This window comes from Amphiprion ocellaris, chromosome 6 (genome assembly GCF_022539595.1).
Source record: "Amphiprion ocellaris isolate individual 3 ecotype Okinawa chromosome 6, ASM2253959v1, whole genome shotgun sequence".
Taxonomy (NCBI): Eukaryota; Metazoa; Chordata; class Actinopteri; family Pomacentridae; genus Amphiprion; species Amphiprion ocellaris.
In genome coordinates, this window is record NC_072771.1 from 6,536,663 (window position 1) to 6,561,744 (window position 25,082).

Below are 25,082 nucleotides of genomic sequence, written 5' to 3' on the forward strand. Positions count from 1 at the left end.
TGTACGCTGCCGTCGGATTTACTGAGGCCTACAGCGCTGACATCAAAGGTTGGAAAATCATTAAAGGAAACAAAAAAAAGATGTCAAAGACTTGCTCTGCCTATAGGGAATATTTTTAATTGCATAAATGCGGTGCTCCATTTTCCTTTTCAGTGCAACATTTTCTGTTACAGAAAACTGCCTACAAGTGTTTGATTAGCACTTTGCTTTTGTTCTGTCACTCTAGAGGTAGCTGACTGCTTTCAGTTTGTTGATTTTATGTTTGATCAAGAGGTTAAACTGTCAAATTTTACAGCCAGGAAGTACTGTGTGTGCTGGGTTTCAGAGGACTCAAACAAAGGACTCAAGCACCGTTGGCGTCCTTTTCTTCTATAGGTGCTGACTATTACTGTATATTAATCTCGAATACTTTAAATACACACAAACACAAAATAAGTAACTTGCATACATAAAAAAAGAACATAAAATGCAATAAAGCAGGAACATGTTTAAAAAGGAGGTGGAAGTTTTACTCTTCAACTGGGAACACCGTCTCCTTCTGTCTTTACAGTTTCCTGCATTGTATCTGTGAAGCTTCCTGTCAGCCTGCAAACAGAACCAACACATCTTTACCAGATGCCTCTTATTGTGAAATTATAATTAGAAAAAGGATAGTTCCAGCAGTGAAATGAACATGCATATGGATGCATGATAGAATGTGACCTCTCTAACTCATAAAATAACTACTATGGCCGTGAGTTGCAGAATAACGATGATAAAACCTTGTCGTGTGCCATCAGTAGCTATGGTTTGATAAACTGCCGTCACACATGGACAGAATTTTCAGTTTTTTAGGAAACTGGAAATGTATGTCTCGCCTGTATGTGATCATTTCCCCTAAAATACACCACAAGAACTCTTGCTAGATGTCAGCCCTAATAACCAAAATGTCAGCTGCACCTGTATCTGTCTGAGCACATCACATACTTAATAAGTGAGATTTCCTAACTCTCATGCTGACCTCAACAAGCCTCTGTACCTCAGCATCATAGAATTTCCTGAAATTCAGTTCTAGTTTTTGTATTTTTGGGTGAGATTTCCAGTGGCCCCATCTGGGGCTGTAAAAACACATCTGTAATTTCCAAACAATTCATGAAATGCTTTTCAAACCCCTTGAATTAAAGCTGAATATCTGCACTTCAATCAAACCTTGATTGCTTCATTTCAGATTCAGTGTGGTAGCAAACAGAAGCACAATTCCAAAAACTGTGTGAGGTTCTGCTGCTTTTGTTTGTCACGTAATAAATTGGGAACGGTTTGATCATTTTTGAAACAAAAGCAAAAGAAAAATCTTTAATTTTTGGCATTTTATGAATATAAATTGAGTAATTCAGTATTGATAATCTCACATCCAGTTTGTGCCAACACTGCATGTACTGGATTAATAAAATGAAGGTGAGTTTCTTTCCTCATGGAACTAAAGAGCTGCAGAGCAGAGAAGACATCTGTACTTAGCGTCAGACTTTAGCTTGAATAAACTGCTGTAACCACATGATACTAAATGATTCCAGTGAGTGACTGGAGACTCGTTGGGTCACCCTGACATCCGTGCTGATGGGGTTTATTTCCAAACACAGTGTCTGAGCTGCACTCCAAACCACAGCTCACATTCTGTTGGGCCTGTTTGCTCCGGCAGCATCCTTTCTGCTCTCTGAAACCTCATACCAGCGCACTCATGAACGCCACCTCAATATTTCATGGACGAGGTGCGCTGGAATCGACTGGGCTCAGGATATTTGCCCCGTGCTCTCTACATTATTCACTCCCATCTCTTGTGGCTGGGCTCATTTGTGTTGACAAAAGACTAGATGGGAGATTCAGTCGGTGCCACTCAGATTCCACTATTTTTATCCCCGCTGTGGCTTCTGCGGCGCTGGAATGACATCACTCCTCCATTTTCATGCTGAATCATTTATACGGTGCAGGACCGAAGGTTGACCTCTGCCTAAATCTGTTTTCTGCACACATCGTTTACGCATGCACTGTTCACACTGATTATCACTGCACCAACAATGGCATGAGGCTAATGGGCATTTGGAGAAGAACGTGTGTTTGGTGAGTTATTATTTACCTCAGGGCTGATAAGATGGGGGCAGTGGTCTGCAGCTGGCTTTGAATGTGTCCAAATAAAACAGGTGTCACATGTTCATATCTGGTTGTTGCCCTTTCCCACTCTGCCTCTTGAGTCGTGCTGGATGTTATCTGTCAGCACACTGCAGTTCATTTCATCCCGAACAGAGATGCTTGGTTCGCAAAGTCAGACTACAATAATTATCATTTTCATCATTGATTAATCTGTATTATTGTTTTAATTAATCATTTAAATCAGTTTATCATTTCCACATTACAACTTCCAGATCACAGAGTGTCGACAAAGGAACACAACGTTTAGTCACGATCAAAACAACAACAGTCGGACAAGAAAAGACAAAAAACAACAAAAAACAAGACAAAATATTACAGAAATGAGACACAAAACTACAAAAAATGAGACAAATAACACGAAGCAAAACAGAAAAAAGACAAAAAATTCGACAAAAATGTTACAAAGCGACAAAAATGGACAAATGACAAAAACGAGACAAAAAATTACACAGAGACAAAAAAACACAAAACGATACACAAAACAATGAATAAAGCGAAACACAAAATGAGAAAAATAAGACGAAAAATACAAGCGAGACAAAAAGGAAACACAAAACGACAAAAACATGAGATAAATGACAAAACTCAGACAAAAAACAACAAAAACAAGACAAAATATTACAAAAATGAGACACAAAGTGACAAAATAACAATGAGCATTATAATATTTTACTTTATGATCAAAACAATTTGTCCAGAAATTCTTTTAGATTTATAATTTTACTAATTTACAATCTGCAGTTAATGTCTTCTCTGTAATTTTTACACGTTGAGGGCCAGATTGGACCATCTGGAGGACTGGTTTTGGCCCGCGGACCGCATGTTGGACACCCCTGCTTTACAAGTTTGGGTCAGAAATGATAAAAAATACGAGAAAAAAATGACAGAGAAAAATGACAGAAGTCTAATTATTTATTATCTTGCTCGACTACCTGATTCATTGACTTTTATTATGGCCAAGAAACTTCTATTTCAGCCCACTGAACTAAATGCAGGTCTGACTTGTATCACGTTCCCTCTGAGATGGTAAAACAGTCGTCCTGTCTTTGACAATCTCAGCTGGAATCCTGGACGGTGATGCGACATACAGGCTTGTCCACTAATCACAAGGTTTGCAGTTAAATCCCAGGTTCCTGAAGAGACACAAAGCTGAAGGTGGGCACCTTGAATTAAAGTTCTTTCACCACAGACGTTGGTGTGTGGATGAGAAGAACAAAGGTTTAACTGCTCCTGAAGTCTGTTAGCTTTTAACTCTACAGTCCTACAGTACAAGAAGTCTATATACTGCCAAAGTTTGGTTTTGACCATTTAACACAAGAGAGTCATGTTTTTTTTCTTTTTGCTCTTTAACTGGTTTGAAGTGGGAAAAGTGATGGCGTCACCACGGCAACTTGAAAAGAACTCAATTAGTGAAACCAAGAACTACATGAAATTCTGTGGAGGGGTCTAGTACTATGTGACCGGTGAGAAGACAAACTAATTAGTTCTAAACAAAAAAGTCTACCAGAAAATTCCACCAATGCATTGCTTCATTGTGTTGATACTAACTTGTATAATCTTGGCTGGGATTTTCTTGAAAACTTCTTGGACATTAGTTTGTAGAACTAAAAGTTTAGAGGTCTTTTGGTGGAAGCACAACTTTAATTACCACATACCGATATAGCAACATCTGGATCTGAATCTGAGGATAAGTTCTGTGCTGTCTGATTACTGTGTAATTACCGTTTAACAAACCTAATCAAAGCACACCTACACAGTCCTGACGAGTGTTCATGTCTTAAAGTTGTGAAAAAGAACAACTACAGACATCTCTTTACCCTGATGTGTCTCATTTAGTCATGGACATTTAAAGGTAAAAAGAAAGACATCAGATTTGGAGCCAGGTTTACAGGATCGACCAGTGGATAAAATCCTCTACCGTGACGTTATTTTTATAGTGATAATAAACATATACTGCATTTATTGGAAAATTAAGTGAGAAACCAATAGAAACCAAAGTTCAGCAACACCATACAGATCAGTGTGTTTCATCACATTTAACAATACAGATGAGAGACACCTCAAATGTAGATGTAATGCAGTGAATTGTATCGTCACTCTTATCTTCTATTGGCCACATTAAGAAGTTTAATCATTAAAGGGGTAAATGCAGCTGAATCTTTACAGCTAAAAGCCCAACTCTGTTCACTGCCACAAGCGATCATACCCCAGCTGGTACCAAGATGACAGATTTCTTGTCTGAGAAACAGTCAAAGCAAGAGAAACCTGCAGTGCGGCAGAAGATCAGCAACCTGGATCATATTAGACCCAAAGTAATCAACTTTCTCATAGCCGGTGTGATATATGATCCACACCAGGAAAAACCTCAGAGGGGAAAATGGGACACTGGTGTGCATGTAAATGAACTCAGCCAAGATTCCAGACAACTGAAAAATATATTTTGGCTTTTGTAAATGATTTCTCAGATGCAGTGAAGCACAGATGTGGATGTCCACCCAGCAGACACACCATCAGATTCCCTTTATGAATTCTATATCAGCACACAGTGGCAGCTGACGGATCAAACTACAGACTCCAGGAGGAGAAAGAGCAGCATCCCTCCTTCCCTTAAATCAGTCCCTGAAGCTGTAATTGGACCATTCACTCTGTGTCCTGACCTATTTTAAGGCAGATGTTTCTCCTGAACTCAGGACTAATGCTGCTGTGAGCTGAATCCCTGAGTGTCTGATGTTTATATCGTACTGATATATTATACATGTGTGTGTAAAGGATGTGCATACATTTGATGTTGCTTTTTGTGTTGCTCTCCGTCTGGAGGTAGCTCCTCCACTCTGGAACCAACGCCTTCATCTCTCAATATTTATGTGCACTTACCGCTGGTATCGAAACTCAACTATATCAATCTCTTAAAGGTCAGAGAAAGCAGAGCTGAAGGTAGAATCGACTGTGAGTGGCACGGAGTTACACTCACAGAATAAGGATTGCCGCCCTGATGCGGATCTTTTCTGCTCAGTGGGAGTATAAGCTTCTCCTCTTTCAGCAGAGGAGGAGCCGAGGAGCGGCGGCCTTACCTCCGCCACAGGCACTCCCTCTGGAGGGCGACAGTGCAGAACGATCATCCCGTTGATTGGCACCTCCTTCCCCTGGGGGTCCTGCTCAAAGTTTTTCCTCAGGTCTGTGTGGGGAGATAAGAGGCAGCTGTCAGGTGTCAAGTGTCACGGTCAGTCTGGCCTCAATCCCCTCCAGCAGCCTGCACCCGGCTCTGCACGCCACGACCTTCAAAACCCACTACAGCCTCATAGGATGGAGAGGATCCGATGGCCCTGCGCTGGATAATCTGTTGACAAGGTGGTTTGGAGGATACACAGGATGGATGAAGTGTGCAAGCTTTGCTCTGATCATTCATGTGCACACGATGGTGACGGATCCTATTTGGGCCATTTTCAAAACTCCCTTTGATAGCTTACTGCGCTGCAGTTATCCGTGGAAAACCTTTAAGTTGGCAAAGTGGGAACATGCCTTTGAAATTCTAACATCAGTTATGAATGGGTTTCATGGATCCTTAGGACCATGAGTGGTTCTCTGGATATAAAAGATCTAAATGCAGGAATAAAGCTGTGGAGCTTGAAGTGAAACCCTGAGTTTGGCAGGAAGGTAGGAAGTGCAGAATGAGTGCGAGCGCAGTGACATGTGGATCCTAGCAGAAAGACATTCTGACATCTTATCGCTATCTGTCAAGTGAAATTCTTTTTTTTTCAAAGGACAAGAGAAGACTTCATCTCTTTCTTGATGTTTAATAGTATTTGATTCCAATGTGCTTCAGTAAGAAAACAGTTAATTGAATAGAAAGGAGGACTTCCAGATAACCTCGAACACCTCAGCAGCAGTACTGGTCGTGGACACCAGTGACTGTGAACAACTGATTGTGACTAAGTTGATTAGACAACTTTAGTTTCAGGGAATTGATTATTTCATGGCTGATGGATCTGATTCAGTTTCTGTGGAGATAATATCAGCTGTTCTCACACAGTGTGGTCCAAACCAAAGCAAGAATTTAAAAACTCTTTTGTCTTTTAGCTCCAGTATGTTGGGGGACAAACGCTGTAAATCATCTGTCAGATAGTTTTGATGATCTGTCATTCTACATCATTAGAATTCTACACAGACCTCCAGGGGAAAATCTCTTTTCTTTTTTCTTTCCCAGTGACTGACAGCTAGTCATGCTGTACTTCACTATGCAGAGGAATCGCTTCATCCTTTATCTGCTAACCAAGTAGCTGCTAAATAACAGCAGGATTCTGGTCAGTTTATCTACACTTCTATTCCTGTAAGTGCCAAATATCACAGCCACTTTATCCTGGTCCACTAAATAACACATAAAAGTGAAAGAGGCCTCTTCTATTTCAGCACTGTAAAGACAATGCTCTTACCACCACTTACGAAAATCAATGAGCGAATGCACCAGGTTCAAGATCTGCTGACCCTGCTGGCTAACTTAATTTAACTCAAGTCAACTGAGCTGCAAGGGTTAAAGATGACCCCATGTCCCGGCCTAATTTAGAAACACATCCATGTTATTAGACTATCAATAGATGAGTTTCCACTGCAATAACCTGGGGAAGGTGGAAGGTGGTGTAAATGTTTAAAGGACAGCCTCCTAATTGGCCATTTCAGCCTTGGTTTTCACAGCGGTGTCGGGTCAACTGCATTGTCAACTCTGAGTGTACCACAGCAATGATAAGTAGCAGTAACTGGATGTAGCTTCAGCTCTATGGTCACGTAGGAAATAGTACAATGGAGGTCTGTTCTGTGATGTGAGGATTTTATGTTGTTGGTGGTGGTGTTTGAGAGGAGAAGACTGTTCCTTTGATGAGGATAACACAGGGGCAGAGAAACGGTGCTTGTTGTCCGCTTTAATCAATCAGTGCAGAGACGGGGAAGTAGATAAAGTTTGCCTGAAATTCCCACGATGTGAGCTTTGTGACAGACTGCAGCAGTATTAATTCATGGTCTTCATACTCACAGGCGATGCGGACAGTCGCCTTCCGACTCTTGGAGGTGCCCAGGTGGCTCCAGGCCACACAGAGACACCAGTAGTCCTCAGGGCCGTGGAAGTCCTCCACCTGCTGGCGGGACACATTGATCATCACCTCACGCACCTTCAGCCCTGAGTGAACAGAGAGCACAAGACAGTTAGCATACATGCAGTAAACGTGTTACATACCTCACATGTAGAGGTTTCTAGCCTACCAGGACCAGGTTATAACTCCACCAAGGAATGTGGCAGAGTAAAAACCAAGTAGATGGATGGATGGATGGATAGATAGATAGACTATAGATAGATAGATAGATAGATAGATAGATAGATAGACTATAGATAGATAGATAGATAGATAGATAGATAGACTATAGATAGATAGATAGATAGATAGATAGATAGATAGATAGATAGACTATAGATAGATAGATAGATAGATAGATAGATAGACTATAGATAGATAGATAGATAGATAGATAGATAGATAGATAGACTATAGATAGATAGATAGATAGATAGACTATAGATAGATAGATAGATAGATAGATAGATAGACTATAGATAGATAGATAGATAGACTATAGATAGATAGATAGATAGATAGATAGATAGATAGATAGATAGATAGATAGATAGATAGATAGATAGATAGATAGATAGATAGATAGACTATAGATAGATCCTTTAATAATCCTTTACAGGAAATTCAGTGCCAAAGCAGTTTCAGAACAGACATAACACCACACATTCCTCAAATTGCTTCCCTACTAAATAATTTAAATATAAACAGTGAATAAATTCTTAAAATTATGAAGTTATTTCTGTGCATTGTAAAACCTTATAGCAGTTGGTATAAAAGGCTTCCTGTGCGTTCCTGACGGGTGTATACCACGGCAGTTTCTCCATCCGTCAGGCCAATTTCAGGCACATATTTCCCCTCCCGTTCCACCAGATAGTATGATTAAGTCTTTGTTTAAGAAGTCAACAACACACAATAGTTCTAGTTGTACATAACACTTATACTACTTATACCATAACACTTATAGCCCGATAGAATACTGAAAAACAACATACACACTGCACATCGCAGGCTGCCGTTCCATTTGGAATCCGTACATAACGTGCACATGCAAAACACACGCCTGTGCTCAGTGCAACGTCATTTGTATTAAAGATTTCATCGGTCGGAAATGATACGACTGAGCAGCCTTGGAGGAGTACTGCGCTCTCTGAGTGCTTTTCTAGTCTTCAGATGTTTTTGTCTGACTGACTTGGGCCAGTTCTCCACATGATGTAAAATAATCAGACCAGGCCACCTTGTTCCGTTGCTGAACGGTCTGACAGTCACATGTGCATGGTAGTGGTGGGCAGGAGTCAGCATGGGAACTCTACAGCCTCATCCACAGAAGGCTGTACGACACTGTGTGTTGTGACACCTCTCTATCACACCAGTGATATGATTTTCAGCAGTTTGTGCTACAGTAGCTGTTCTGAGGGATCAGACCACACAGACTAGACTTCTCTCCTCATGCACTTCAGTGACCATGATCCTGTTCCTGGTTACATGGCTGTTTTATGTCAGGTACAAAACACTGCATACTGGGAACACTGCACTAGACCTGTTGTTTGCGTTGCTCTCATCTAGTCGTGAACACAATTTGGAACTTGTCAAAGTTACATGGATCCTTACACTTGACCATTTTCCCATTTCCCATTGTTTACATGGAAACCATGAGGTACTATGCAAAATTTGAACTCCATGCATCCAGGGGCTGCTGTTCTATTTACATCTGAACCAAGACTGTGAACAAATCCACTAATGCTGCCCTTCCTGGAGCCACACTGCTGACAAATATGTACCTTCAGATCTTGGGTTGGGATGGGGTTTGATATTTGGCAGCTAGGTTCAAGTGGATTAGGTTTTAAAAGGCATTTATGTAAAGGCCCCTTTTTAAGACACGTGCTGAACTGCAGCTACAAGAGAAAACAGAACCATAGAAAGCACTGTATGCTAAAACAAAGGGTATTTAAAGAATCCTTAATCAATACCTCGATGCATCTAAAGGCTTGCGTCAGTGATCAATGGGTTTTACAGGATTAGTTATGCATAAGTTCTTAGGAAGGGCTGACACACTTCCTAAATCAGTGGCTCCTCTTCCTCTCTGCTGAGCTGTGAGAGCATCACTAAGAACACTGGCAGAAACACAGACCCCCGGGGACCCTGCTGAATGTTCTGAGTGCTCAATGCTGCTAACAAGAGGAAAGCTAAATCAGCTGTAGCAGAATTAGCATTAATAAATTGGACTACTCTTAACAGCATACGTAGGCTCCCTGTGGAAGCGACACCACAATATAGCGTATTATGCAACACAAAAAGCGTGTGAACACAGCATGCTGCACAATGATCTTATTATATTGAAAGCATTAAAGAACACGGGGAAAAAAATAACACTCTGTGAAAATCCTCTTAGGCAACGTGCTGCAAGCCCCCAGCTGGAAGTGTTCGTCACCCTGTCGTATAGCTTCAGACGGGTATACAGCGCCCATATTTAATCTGAGTCATCGGCTTAGGGCCTGTCACATGTGTTTTCTCACAGCCTTCTGTAGCCTCCAGGCCTTTTACCCACAGCTGGATTAAAGGCAGAGGATGTGCGACGCGCAATAGGGACTGCAAAAGACCAAAAGCCACCCCTGACTATTCTGGCATCCACTCTCTGTGATAAATAACGCTTTAATCTGACATGTTCTTACTAAAGTCAAACAGCCTCATACTGCGGCTGCACAGCTTGCGAAGCGCTGCACAGACTTCTAAATGAATACCAATTAAACCTGAGTGAATGGCAGCTCCGCTACTGCAATGAAACCATGCTGGTGTTCGAGGTAAAAATTAAGTAATGGAGAACATTTCGTGGCGGGTGGTCTCCGCTGTGCCGGGTTTAAATGACAATAACAGAAAACTGGGCTTCTTCCTGTTTGTCACACCGAATGTGGTTGACAAGTTGTGAAACGCTGATACAAATGAGGTGGTCCGTCTCGCTGTGGTGCATGCAGCGTATCTGGTGACCGTGGTAGTTTAAATCATGATTGACAGGCCTGGAGAGAGGAAAAAAAAGAGCCACTTTTAAGAAGAGTAATAAACAAAACAGCAGCTCTATGCTCGGCGCTTCCTCATCGCAGCCCTGCAGAGAGCGACACACAAGCATAATTCATAATTTCTGGAGCAGGGGCAGAGAGCTGGCAAGTGACAGCGTATGTGTGGGAAGAGAGACAGCGGAGAAAATAATGACTAATGACTTTCCATGATGCCCTAAAATATGTGAGCCTGGCTTTTTGAGAAGAGGAGGAGAGAGTGAGAGGACAGACAGACAGACTGATGGAGAGAAAAGAGGCGACGGGAAGCTTTCTAGACAAAGCAGCACATTTCCTGGAGTCCAAGCCGGTGTCGACAGGTGGTTTGCCGGAGAGATGGAGCTGAGTGCTGCCACTGTGTCATCCGTCAGCCCCATTTGTTTGTAGGCAGAACGCTGGAGAAGGAGCTCATTAGAGGAAACCACTTGATCTGTTCTCCTCCCCAATCCCCTCCGCGCTCTTCACAATTTCCTGAGTCACTTGATAAATCCATCCAAAATGGCTGAATCACTCAGAGAGAGGCTGGCAAGATGGCTGGAATGAGAAGTAAGTTTTGGCGTTGCTGAAGAGGGGAGTGTTGCTGCTGTCGCTCTGCCATACTTCAGCATATTAACTTGGATCTGGTTGAAAAGAGTCTTATTCAAATGTTGCATTTGGATCATTTCTGGATAAAAAGGTTTAAACTCTGAGGGGTCTGTGTGCAGCCGAAAACTTCTATCCCACATCGTCTTTCTCTCTCTCTTCTGGTAACCATCTAATAAAGGTAAAATGGGAGTGTGCTGCTGTCCCATAGATCAATATTAGACCTCTCTGAAAGTGGCCATATCTGCCCAATGTACTGGCAAACTCAGAATACTGGTCCACCGGCTCTGAAGCACAGGGAGCTCAGCATCAGACTTTACTGCCCTCACTTGACCTTGACGTCACTTTAACCTCTGATATTTAAAATGTCTGTAAGGATGACATTACTGTGATTCTATAGAAATGTCATCATTGGATATGGAAGTGCTATGTGTAAGAATGTGAAGCAGCTCAAATGTATAATTTAAATAAAAAAAATGAATGGCAAGGTTTGTGAATGGGTTGTAATATAACTTAGAGAATGACTGTCTCGGGTGCCTATGACAGTCTGTTAGCTGATTGCTATGGAGCGTATGAGGGAATTTTCCAGGAACATCTAAAGGCTGTGACATTTCTGCTCGGTCCCAGTCGTCTTGCCTCTCCTCAGCTCCCCTACAGTGTCCACCGCTAGCTAGCGTTAGCTCAGAAATAGACGCCGCTAAGGTCAACACGAGCTCGCTTTCTAGCACAACACAGTCTCCATTAAAGTTCACACAAGCCCAAATAAACAAAAAAAAAAACCCCGTGTGGCTGAAGATGAATGTTGAGGGAAAACTGGGTTCAACAGCAGCAGAACACTTGACTCATTCAAAGACTGAACAGAGAACATAATCAGACTATCTTCTCCCTTAGCAAGCGATACATCCAGTTTATAGGTAAACTAGAACAGCAGCACAACTTTAGTCAACTCATCGATCAACGTGACACCAAACAGTGACATCTGCAGGATCTCCCTAACCCCATCTGGTTTATGGACATCTGCAACACATTTTACTGGAGTCAAACAGTCATAATGAGCAAACACACATAACTTTAATAGGTTAGAAAAAGCCATGTCTTTGTGAAACTTTAAAGTTTCTTGTAACTCAGTTTTGGTGAACAAAGCAGCATTTTCAGCTTCATGCGTCATGATTACAGGCAATGCTAGTCTTTCTGATGTTTCTGTGTTTGTATTGTCTAATACCCTGGACTGTAATTAATGAATGGGCTTTATATATAAAACCAAAAAAAAATCTCTTACAAATATCTGATCACTCTGTAAAATTAAAATGCAACCCTCATGATGGTGTCAGGTCATTCTGATGCGTTTATTAACCTTCAGTCACACTGGAAAGGTGCAGTCCCTTTGTGGCAGGTGGAAAACCACATAACAGGTAAAGTAACATGAGGACAACATGATGACACTTTGATAAAAACAGCTGCAGATGTATATAAAGCGGGCATCACAACTTTAACAAGCAGCTATCGTCGCATCCAGCCTCATGTTGACTGGCTGTTCTGGACGATGCTCAGATGCTTGGACTGTAGTGACATTCATGTTAATGGTTGTCTGAATGTTACACAGACAACAACTGCATCATTTTTAATATCAAAGAAAGAAAACAAAAAGTCATTTGGGGAAAGACTGAGAAGAGAGTGATATATCAACAGCTACTGAAGGAGGTGAAAAGGAGGAGTAGAAATGTTTTACTAAAAGAAGCAAACTGTTTCAGTTATCATGAGAAAAGTGGTCCCTGCTTTTCCCAGAACCTTCCAAAACAACAACAACTAAAAAAAAAGGTCTGTGTTTACTGAGAGAAGCCATTATCAGGGCATCTGTCAGTGCCGGGGGCAACTGTCACAGCACCTGCACTGCAGGGGACGTTCACATCCCAACTGGAAAAACCTCTGTTCAGAGTTGTGAAATAATTTCATTCAAATGTCGACTTGACTGCCAGAACCAATGGGGTAGGGGCTGCTTTATTTCAAATGTAACGCCCATTAGTGTTGTGCTGATTTTTCTTTAATCAAAAGTGGCTGTTGAGGACCGAACAGCTGTTGTGAAGCAGTTGATCCAACATGGTACGACTGCACATATGAAGTTGATATGAACAGATATGTGATGAAATTCAAAATAGTTTAAGTAAATACAGATGGTTCACTTTAGATATTGTTGTTGGAAGAATTTTAAGAAAATCATGTGTAGTTACTGTTAACTTTTTCCACTTGGACGATGCTAATTGATTGGAGACTGCTGATTAATGGCTTCCTCTTTTAAAACCAAGCTACGTACATCTTTCCTTGCAACAGACCATGTGTGATGACCCCAGGTTTAGTTTCACCATCCAGATATGAGCCGGACTGCTTGGGCCAATTATGGAGCGTTATTCATACCATACCTGGGACGAGTTGTTTCCTCTGGCCTGTCACATTCACATCATTACAAGGAAAGTGAGTTGAGTCCAAGCTAAAGTTTAGCTAAGCTTCCAAGTTTTACTCCAAAAAATATCTTTACACAACCAAAAACTGCTTTTTGGAAAAGACTGCAGTTATTATCAGCAGAACAATTAGTTTATGGTATAAAAGGTAAAAACTGGCAAAGTAGTTTGAAATTCTGAGAACAGAAGGATGGATGGATAGAAATGCTTGTTTAGTTCTGAGAATGTGAAAATCTAATTCTTGTAAGATTACAGCCTCAGAGCAGACAAAGCTTCATGCCCCTCCTCTGATCTCTGGCGCCCCCCGCAGGGGAAACACAGATTCCTGGGTTGGGAACCACTGCCACAATAGACCACTTTAGAAGACATTGAAAGTGCTCGAGTTTACAGAAAGTCTTAAAATGTTGAATATAATCACTATAATTGGACTTTGAATTTGCAGTAATCTGTGAATGTAGCAGACAGATGAAAAATGCAGATAAATAGAAATGAAACAAGCATTTTAGTTAAGTTCACATATATGTCTATTCATGCATTCAGTCATCAACCAACTTTACTTATTGTGTCAAAGATTGCTGTTTGACAAAAATGCAATTAATTAGTTACAAAGCCTCTAAATAATTAGATTTTTTTTAATCGTGTCCCACCACTAGTATAAATACTTAACCAGGTAAATGACTTATTTTGGAATTGCTCATAATGAATACCAGCTTATAAGATATGTATATACTGGTGTAAAATAATCTTACATAGTCAACTTTTACTGAGTAAATGATCCAATAAGAATCCGGCTCTGTGAGTTCTGAGCAATGCTCATCCACCCAGCAGTTAAATAATGGACTAATTAATAGACAAGTTGGAGAAAGCAGGGTTTTTTTGTTTTTTTTTTTTGCCTGCGCTGGTACTTCAGGTTGTGTTTATAGAAACAATGGCATGGCTTATCACAGCACTCCTCTATGCAGTTTGTTTAATGTGGCCAGATAATGATTTAGAATGAAGTCGTAGATCTTGGGTGCTCTTGTGTTGCTTCTCTACAGCGCAGCGTGTTCAGCAGGCGTGAAACACCACAGGACCCCTGTACGCATAAATTAATTTCATATTCCCGGTCAGTGTCTTTTGATTATACTGTATTTGTGCCAGATTACTGGGTGGATGATGTTTGTTGAGGCTCATCATGACTGATTGAACAGACTGTCAGAGAGGAGTCAACAGCTGCATTAAAGTTCTAATGGCACAGCTTTGTTTGATGATAAATATTAATTCTATACAGTTATCTTTGCGATGACATTAACAGATTTCAAATGTAGCTGTACACTTGCCTTTTTACTAGCTGAGAAAGCTTCAGGATGGTCACATCTCTGATGCCATTTAGCGTTTCTGTACCTGTGAGGCTACATTTGTGAATTAAAATAGCTGGTACAGGACTGAATGTTTAGGGCAGAGCTTCAGCTACTGGAACATCTTGGAAGCGGTGTGGGAAAATGCTGCTAACCTCCAGCCAACTGCCAGTAAATGATAGCGGTGGCTGGTGAGTTAGTGGGTTTGACAGGTAGCAACCATCGATCAGAGCCTCTTTTCTACCCGATAAACCTTTCTGTCTCCTTTGAAAAATAAAACTGAAAAGAACAGATGCTATGTTTTTATTCGCCTGCCACCGTGGGCAATAGAGAAGAATTAGCGTCTTCTGCTGCAGTTATCAGTCATAAATATGCAAAATGTGTGGTCATGGAGTCAGCCCCCACCACCGTGGCACTCGTGATTAAAATGGACACCTCCTTAATGTCGTTATGTAGTCGCACTCTGTTCCTTTACGTATGCTGAATGGGTTCTTATCAGCGTGTGCTTTGATAAACGGCAGCTTTCTGCGATCTTCTGTTTGATGCCTTTCTAGAGCAGCTTCGGTCCAACAGCCAATGGTCAGCTGGCTTTTATCTGCTGCAGTGTGCCTGAATGATAAAAAAAAGCTAATCTAACATGCAGTTTGTGTGAGCTGAGCATGTCGCTGCAGGTTATGTTTTGTGTTCCCAGCGCTGATGTGTGCAGCTCGCTGAGCGTGACGTGAGCATGTGTGTTCTTTGTCAGCAGCAACCTTCATTACATTATCTATAATTAATACACGTTGCATTTTGTGCGTGTTACAGTCAAATTCCTCTCCAGTCATTTGTTTGTTGCTTGGATTTCCATGCACGTATGTTGAGAAAGGTGAGGGTGTTTCTGAAACAGCTGGGCAGCGGCCTCGTCTGCAATCTGCAGCTCAGCCACAGACCGAAGGCAGTCAAACGGCTAATTGTAATGTCTGCAGTCTGTGTGTGTCAAGTGGTGGCAGCAGCACAGCTAACTGTCATCAAGCTTTTATCTTAACCTCTTTGTGTAGCAGCTGTTCGAGTCTGACACCCCAACGCCCCACTTCTACACGCACAGTGCACTGGGGAGGAATAAAAACAGGCGTTTTTCTTTACAAAACACTCGCCAAATTAGCTTTAGCAGCTGATAAGCAGCTAGAAATTTTGACAATTTGATGACACAACTTGTTTCACATGAAATCAAATCATGTAAACTGATGTATAAGAAACCATCCATCTACTGTACATATAGATCATCTACTTAGGTGTCAGTGGGAAGATGACAATGATTTGAGGTCTGCAACACGTACATCTTTGAATCTGCATTCCACAGACTACATCTCATCACTTGTTATAGAAATGACACCTAACACCAAACAGGATTCAGTTCGGGTCAAACCTGAGAACTAGATCGAGCCTACTACAACTTGTCAGTGACTACTCGCCCTGCAAATCCCACAACAATGACAACTGTTGCTTCTTGTGTTCTTGCACCCAAACCGACATGGACAGCAACCAGCAGCTTGTTCAGTTTATATGCAGTGACATTTGGGCTGAAAAGGCCAAAAGAGGAGTATAAAGCTCAGTTTTATCTGTAGACTTTCAGCAACTGACCCACACTTGAACAGACCAACTTGGTCCCATCAGTCATCATAAAATCCTGATCTAATGTGTGCCTCTGACTGTAAATCAAACATCAGCAAAACTGAACCACTTGTCATCATCTCTGTCATATTTTACATTGATTGAGCTTTACATCTCCATTCATCCGACTCCATAAAGCCACAAACAGTAAAAATGGTGCTTCATCCACACTAAATTACTTAACAGGCTGCAAAGTTGTCATGGTTACCACTCATGATTGGCTGATGGAGTGATCAGACCTGTGACCTGACCTGAGTCTGTTTTATCCATTATGTTGCAGCAAATGGTGCTTCCCAAATGAAAGTCTGAAAATATGAAAGAATGGCCTGAAATTTAATATAAAAACTGCAAGACCAGCATACATAATACCAACTAATTAAACAAAAAAAAACACAGATGACATCCTCATATTTTGCTGTGTGAGCCTCTCTATAAAGGAAATGCAGTGTTTAAAGTAGCATTTGGAGGCATGCTGTAGTTTGATCTACACTGTAACACAGCGAGGTACATCTGTTAGACTCCTTCAGGGACGATTCCAGTTTCTTATTTTTGTACTTTTGGCCATAAATTCTCACAGTCATCTGTAAGAGCAAACTCTCGACACTAATTGCTGGGATGATGGCATCACACTAATGAAGCATGAAACATGAGCAGACACAAAATCACACAAGTCGACGGTTGATCAAAAACCTCTATCTGGATTTGAACTGAAAATTGATGCAGTTAAACTTGGTGAGAACAATGTTAGGACCCAGCTCCAAATTCCTCTTAAAAACACAATTCAGGAATAAATGCAGACATTTGACTTTCAGAAATATGTACCATGTTACTGATGGACTGGAGTTCACATTTAAAGCTATAGGCACCAGTATGTATCATATTTGTTAATTCTTTAGTTTATGTTAGCAGCTGTAGAATAAACTATAAATATGACAACCAGTCATATTTACACCTCAGGGAATTTTGGTCCACCTAAGCTGCTACACATTTGAGGCAGTTACTAATACAAATACAATACCGATACTTTTATGATTAAAGGAGTCCAGTCCACCTGTTCTAATGCAGAATGGAGCCATGTGTCATCATTAGTGGGAAGAATGCATCACTGATGTAGCACTCCTGAATACACTTCTGCCACCCGTATAACATTTGCCAAGCGTTAGGTTTTCCTTTTTACTATTGTGTGTTAATTACAGCTTGTCAAAATGCAGGGAGGCTTTTAAAGGTAATTCACAATGTTTACAAAGGAAATAATCTAAGTGATGACTGCACACACAAAAGTATTTATACACCAATCGGCTACAGTAAAACCACTGACAGTGATTATCTTATACAACCCTGGGTCCTGGCATTGATGTGGACGCCCACCTAGACGTTGTTTAAGACCAAGCAGCACCTCCCAAGCCTCTCAGCAGGACAATGCACCCTGACACCACAAAAACCTGCTCAGAAATGGTTTTAGGAGAACAACAAAGGCAAGGCATTGACCTGGCCTCCAAACTCCCCACATCCCAATCCCATCAAACATTAGAGAGATGCACCACAATAGGCCCAGTCCACAGAGGCCCTTCTCCACAACCCACAGGACCCAAAGGACCCACTGTCAACGTCCCTGCACCAGGCACCCACAATACACCCCCAGAATTCTGGTGTCAATCTCCTGATGTGTCAGAGCTATTCTGGTGGCACAAAAGGGTGCTGTTTTAATGTTGTATCAGATCAGATCAGATCTATAGACTCATTATATGCCACAGTAGACATGTGTTTATAGTTTAAAAGACGGCAGGGAGTAACGGTTCAAAATCAAACATACACTACCAGTCAAAGTTTGGACACATATTCTAATTCAATGATTTTTATTCATCTGTATTATTTTTGACACTTTAGATTCATGCAGAAGGCATCAAAACTATTAATGAACACACATGGAATTATGTAGCAAACAAAAAAGTATGAAATAAGTCAAAACATGTTTTATATTTTAGATTATTTGCTTTGATTCCTGCTTTGCACACTCTTGGCATTTCCTGATGAGCTTCATGAGGTAGAACCTGAAATGGTTCTCCAACAGTCTTGAAGGAGTTCCCAGAGATGCTGAGAACCTGTTGGTCCTTTTGCCTTCACTCTGTGGTCCATCTAACCCCAAACCATCTGAATTGGGTTTAGGTCAGGTGACTGTGGAGGTCAGGTCATCTCCATCTTCTCCTTCTTGGTCAGATAGTCCTTCCACAGCCTGGAGGTGTGTCTGGGATCATTGTCCTGTTGGAGAATAAATGATGGTCCAACTAAACCAAAGTGACCATCACACCTCCTCCTCCATGCTTCATGGTGGGAACCATGCATGTAGAGACCATCCGTTCACCTTTTCTGGTCTCACAAAGACACAGCGGATGGAACCAAAGATCTCACATTTGGACTCATCAGAGCAAAGTCCAGATCTCCACTGGTCTAATAAGATAAGATAAGATAAAGTTCTTTATTTCTCCCCACTCCAGGGGAAATTTACATTGTTACAGCAGCTTATGTAACAGTAGACGTAGTGATAAGAATAAAATAATAATAGAACAATAGTAATAATATTTACAATATATACAAGGGTGAGAGATGAGGATAAAGTGGCTTAACAGAAAAAATAAAAATAAAAATAAAGTTTAAAAGTGCAAAGATGTGCAGTGCAAGAATGTCAGTGCAAATTTTATGGTTTGGGGTGGTAATGATATAGTCCAGTTTATGTTAACATCAGCCAGTGATGCTGATGTTGTAAAGTCTTATAGCAGATGGGATGAAGGACCTGCGATAGCGCTCTTTCTTGCAGGGTGGATGTCTCAGTCTGCTGCTGAAGGAGCTGCTTAAAGACCCCACAGTGTCATGCAGTGGGTGAGAGGGATTGTCCATGATGGATGTGAGCTTTGACAACATCCTCCTCTCACCCACCTCCTCTATGGAGTCCAGGGAACAGTCCAGGACAGAACCAGCCCTCCTGACCAGTCTGTTTAGTCTCTTTCTGTCCCTTTCCTGGTGTCCATTCCTGGTGTTTCTGGGCCCAAACTAATCTCTTCTGCTTGTTGCTTTTCCTTAGTAGTGGTTTCTTAGCAGCTATTGGACCATAAAGGCCTGATTGGTTCAGTCTCCTCTGAACAGTTGATGTAGAGATGTGTCTGCTACTAGAACTCTGTGTAGCATTTATCTGGGCTCTAATCTGAGCTGCTGTTAACTTGCCATTTCTGAGGCTGGAGACTCGGATGAACTTATCCTCAGCAGCAGAGGAGACTCTTGGTCTTCCTTTCCTGGGGAGGTCCTCATGTGAGCCAGTTTGGTTGTAGAGCTAGATGGTTTTTGAGACTGCACTTTGAGATATATTAAAAGTTCTTGAAATTTTCCAGAATGACTGACCTTCAGTTCTTAAAGTAATGATGGACTGGCGTTTCTCTTAGCTGATTGTTAGATAGGGCTGTCAACTGTGGACCAACCTGACTTCTGCACAACACAACTGATGGTCCCAACCCCATTAAGAAGGCAAGAAATTCCACAAACTGACTCTTAGCAAGGCATACCTGTTAATTCAAAACCATTTCAGGAGACTTCTTCATGAAGCTGATTGAGAGAATGCCAAGAGTGTACAAAGCTGTCATCAAAGCAAAAGGAGACTTGGAATCTAACATATTGTGGTTTAACACTGTTTCGCTTTCATAGTTTTGATGTCTTCAGTATGAATTCACAATGTAGAATATAATTAAATTAAATAAAACCATTAAATGAGAAGGTGTGTCCAAACTTTTGACTGGTAGTGTATATTATATGTGACCAGATTTCCAACAGTTATTTACTATCATTAATGGAACCACATACCAAATATTTTTGTCCTGTATTGTTGTTGTTTACTGAAGCTCTTCACCACATGCTAAAAACCAACAGGGCACATCTCTAAAATATGATTCTAGACCCACCTTTTTAATTTGACATTTTGCTTGTGGAGCTAGTTTTCTGAGGAAAAACATCCATGTTGATGCACCAGCTCCTTTTATACCTGCTGTGTTTCATCAGTGGAAAAGCCTGTATCTTGATAGTGAAAGGTCTCTCTCACAAGGCCTAATAATAGTCAATAATCACTCTGTTTTATCTGTTTTTCCCATGTGCTTGCCTGCACTCATGTGCCACCCACATGCTGGAAGAGCCACAGTAGAATTCCTCAAGTAAAACTGAGGACACTACACTTCAGATCTCAGAACAGCATTAGCACATTAGCGTCATCCTCCATCAGGGTCTCATTACGTGCGCTCCAGCTCGCCAACTTCAGGGCTGGTTTCCACACCAGTACTTTACGCTGACAGAAGAATCCTGCAGGTACTGTTCTGAAAATTCTCCCTGCTGTTCAGTAACAGGAGCACTTAAAGTACCGAGGCTTTGTTAAAAATGAATCCCCAAATTAGCCACTGTTCACTCGCCCACATTCGCATTGCATACCGGCAAAACTGGCTCACACACAAAAAACCCAAACACACACAGACATAGGCACACAAATGAGCAAGTGCATTGAGCCATTAGAGTCTATTTCACCTATCTTTGTGGGGACGGATATGTGATATCCCACTCTTTTTCATTCCTCCCAGAAAAGTGGAACTTTTATCTCCCGGCTCCATTAGGCCCTGTGCCCACTTCTTAGCTCTGTAACCGGAGACAGTCCCAGCCCACAGCCGTGTCTCCTTGAAATCATACCCATTCTTAGGCCTGCAAAACGTGACATCAAGTCCGACGAACCCAAAACAAACTGCTAACAACTGACACATCTTACAGTGTTATGAGACTGGGAGAACAAAAGTGACACTACACTGGGATGATGGGAAACAGCAGTAATCAGAACTACAGTGGCTCACAAACAAAGAACAAGGAATAGTTGTTCTGTATTTCTGTGTCTGGATGGGGAGCTAAATGCAGATTGACACGTCAAATCGGCCCACTCGAGTGAAAAGTCATCACAAACTGTAAGTACGTTGTAGATGTGTGCAGGGAGCGGGGGGACGGCGGTGGCACTGAGTTTATGTCTCCACTTTCACATTCCCCTTTGTGTTCCTGCTTCAGGTAGTGTCTCTAAAATGGATGTTGCCACAGCATATTGAGCACATTAATTCCAATCACTAGGACTCCACTTTTTGTGTTTTAGAACCAAATTTGTCTAAATTACAACCGCATTAGCTTCATTTTCTCTGCAAGTAAATTCATCGGTACACTGCAGTGCAGCGCTGCCAAATGAGAAACGAGGTAAAAAGTGAACCTGTGAGCATAAAGTACTGGAGTCATTAGTTTCAGCTGTTTGGTCCATGTTTTACAGAGGTAAGGTGTGTTCACTGCCAGGGATGAGTCTGTTTCTGATACTCATGAACAGAATCTGGAGACAAGGCAAGTCTCAGGGATACATTGCTGCTTTTTGCATGGGGTATGGTTCTGCTGCATATATCAGAACTAACAGCTATCCAAATTAGTATGAGGAAGAGGGCATGAGGGTTACCACCATCAAAGTGAAACAGTGGATTAATCTCTTTGAACTGGGACTAAGCATGTATGCTCCATGAAATCTTGGGGTCTTGTTTGTATATTCTGAAATGAATATATAACTTGGAGTTGTCAGCAGTAATGTGGACAGTGTACAGGGCTGTTGTGATGAAGCAGGAGCTGAGCCTGAAGGTGAAGGTCTTAATTTACTGGTTGACACTACCCTGACCTATGGTAATGAGCGAATGGATGAGGTGAAGGATACCAGCGGCTGGGCTCACCCTTAGAGACAGGCTGCTCAAACTGCTGAAAGAAACTTGGAATGGAACCACTGCTTTTTCCTCAATAAAAAGAGCCATTTGATTGGTTTGAGCATCTGATTTGGATGCCTGCACCAATCCCCACCTTTGAAAGTATTGCTGCTATAAAAGTCAGTAAAAATGATCTAATCAGGAAGAGAATTCACAGAGTGTTTTACAGTAACCCATAGAAGATTAACAAAGGAAAGTCTTCACATTCATTTCAAACACAGGCCTATAGATATTAGGCTAAGTTTGGGGGCCATGAACCTCAAAAGCTCACAAACCCTGATCCAAGAACCTGAAAGTCCTGTTGAGGACATCGGATGGTTGAAGGCTACTAAAATAAGAAGGTACCCGGCCAGGCAGAGCCCTGAAAGATGGAACCACGATGTTAAATTGGATCCTGAATTAAACCTAAAAGCTATTTTCCAGGTAACTCTCTTTACTTTCAAGCTCTGGGTCATTATAAGGACTAGCCACACATGCTAATTTTATTTTATTTGTATTATTATCTAAATTCCCCATTGTTTGATAATCATCATGAGAATACATCAAGGGGAAAACTTGAAATTGTTCTGTTTTTACATGTATCTAATCTCACCATAAAATGCTGCTAGTAGAGAGATATAATTAGGTAGCTGGTGGTGACTGGTTGGATGGGCAACTGTTACTACATTTAAATTTATTACAGACAGCGTAATTGGAAAGTTTGAGTTTCACGTCTTGCTGAAAAATACTTTGGGAGCATTTCCAATAAGAAGGAAAGTGAGTTTGGATACTCCACTCTAAGGGTTAACGGGAAACCAGTGGAATAACAACACTAAAGTTAGAACAAGAGATCACTTAGAGGATGTGGCCCGAGGCCCATGAACAGACCTAGGCCTTACTAGAAACATATGACATGAGGACGCCTCATAGACCTGCCACACCTGCACAAGAAAGTGACTGAAGAGAGAGAGCTGTATGGTGAACCTTGTTTAGTCATTTCCCTTGGTTTACCACAGCCCAAAAATATGCTGAGGTTAATTGATTATTCTAAATTTGCCCGTAGGTATGAGTGTGATTGTGAGTGTTTTTAAGTTATTTTCTTGTTTTTTTACTGGAAAGCACCTTTGGTCACCCCTTGGGCTGTTGGAAAGGGCTATACAAATAAACCTTGATTGATCGATTGATTGATTGGTCACCAAGAGGCAGAAGAATAGCGTGAGGAGCATTGGCAGCCCAGTGGTTAAAGTGCATCATCTTTGGTTTGAATCCAGCCAAGGACCTGATTGATCATAGCCCTGTTTCCCTCACCAGCCTCCTGTCCATGTCTACACTACCAGCTATACTGCTACAAAGGAAAGACGTGCCAAAGAAAAAGGAAACTGAACCACCCAGTCCTGAATTAGGTTTTTCTGAAATCCTGCAGCTTCTGAAGTCATTCAGAATCTGACTTTTACAGTGTCGCTGAGCTCCTTCCCAAGATTCAAAATTGGACATAAAAACACTGGTGTATGCATTGATACTCCTGTGACAGCTCAAGTACTAAAGTCGATCTGCTGACTTATCAGCAGTGACAAAAGGGTCCTTTCTCTCTCGTAAAAAAATCCTTTAGAGCATCAGCTCTGGCGACAAACATGCGGTGAGACTACATAAAATCATCTGTAGGGAAAAAGAGAAGTTATAACCCCTCCTTTCCCCACCGTAGTGTACAGCGGAGGTAAGAGGGCGTGCGTTCAAGTGTGTGTGAGGTGTATAGGTGTATTGTCCGGGCCACATTCGGTTAACAACCCCATTAACTGGCTCACAAAGCAACCCCGGGGCAACGATAACATCAATCCTGGCTTTAGAGGCCATTACGTTCCAGCTGGAGATATACGCGGTGCTGGGAAAGCGAGGTGGCCGAGTAGCTGGAAGGGTGGCGAGCTGTCACCACCCGTTTGTCAAGCCCAGCCTCCCGTCCACCCGGCAACCCCATCCTGACCACGCACGCACGCACGCACGCACGCACGCACGCACGCACGCACGCACGCACGCACGCACGCACGCACGCACACACACACACACACACACAGCTCCAACAAGCCCCCCTGGGCTGCTTGGCAGGTGAGGCTGTTTATCTGCTTTACTCAGGCCTTCGCTCTCCACACACACAAATCAGCTCATATATACTCACAACAACAAATACGTTAGCGCCACATATGCCCCGTCTAAACTATGCAAAGGCACAAACTGCAAGCACAATACAAATACAGACATATGCACCGACACGTGCATAAATACATGGAGTACAAACACACACAAACACACACACACACAGGCTCAAACATCCTCGTATCACCACACATAGGCACACAATCTATACAAACCCACACACAAAAACACTGTCTCATTGTGTACATATGCACACATGCAATACCAATACAGGCAGCACAACTAACACATTATACACACATCCAGATGGTCACACTGCTGTACACACATTAACTCCCATTCAAACACACACCCCACATGACAATATGCACACAGATAAATGCTTAGCACCCACGCCCCCACAGACACCCACATACCACCCCTCACACACACACACACACACACACACACACACACACACATGCACACACACATGCACACACACACACGTGACACAGCTTCTGCAGTGTCTGAAGGCGAGAGCTTTGTCCGCTCGCTGCTCACCAATGATAACATTCACTCTCTACAGATGCCGGAATAAAGGTCAATGGTTTCTTCATGAGGAGCTACTGAACACCAGGAACTCTATATGAAAACATGTTTGTGTGTAACTCCAAGTGCTTAATAGTCAGATTCCTCCAAGGGAGGCTTAACTGCCTCAATTAAAATCACATAAAGGAGAGCGTGCGAGTCCTAACAGTATAAACACGTCTCCTCTTTTAGAACAAACAAGGATAAA

At 41.8% G+C, this 25,082-nt stretch overlaps 1 protein-coding gene across 3 annotated transcripts in view; it reads right to left on the reverse strand.

Moving 5' to 3' along the window:
* unc5db (unc-5 netrin receptor Db) overlaps positions 1-25,082 on the reverse strand; it is a 249,586-nt gene that overhangs the window by 104,171 nt on the left and 120,333 nt on the right. For all 3 annotated transcript variants that reach the window (XM_055011601.1, XM_055011602.1, XM_055011600.1), the window contains 2 exons: positions 7,208-7,351; positions 5,256-5,359 (listed from right to left, as the gene is read on the reverse strand). In XM_055011601.1, coding sequence (XP_054867576.1) covers positions 5,256-5,359; positions 7,208-7,351 — 248 coding nt within the window. The remainder of the gene's footprint in view (positions 1-5,255; positions 5,360-7,207; positions 7,352-25,082) is intronic.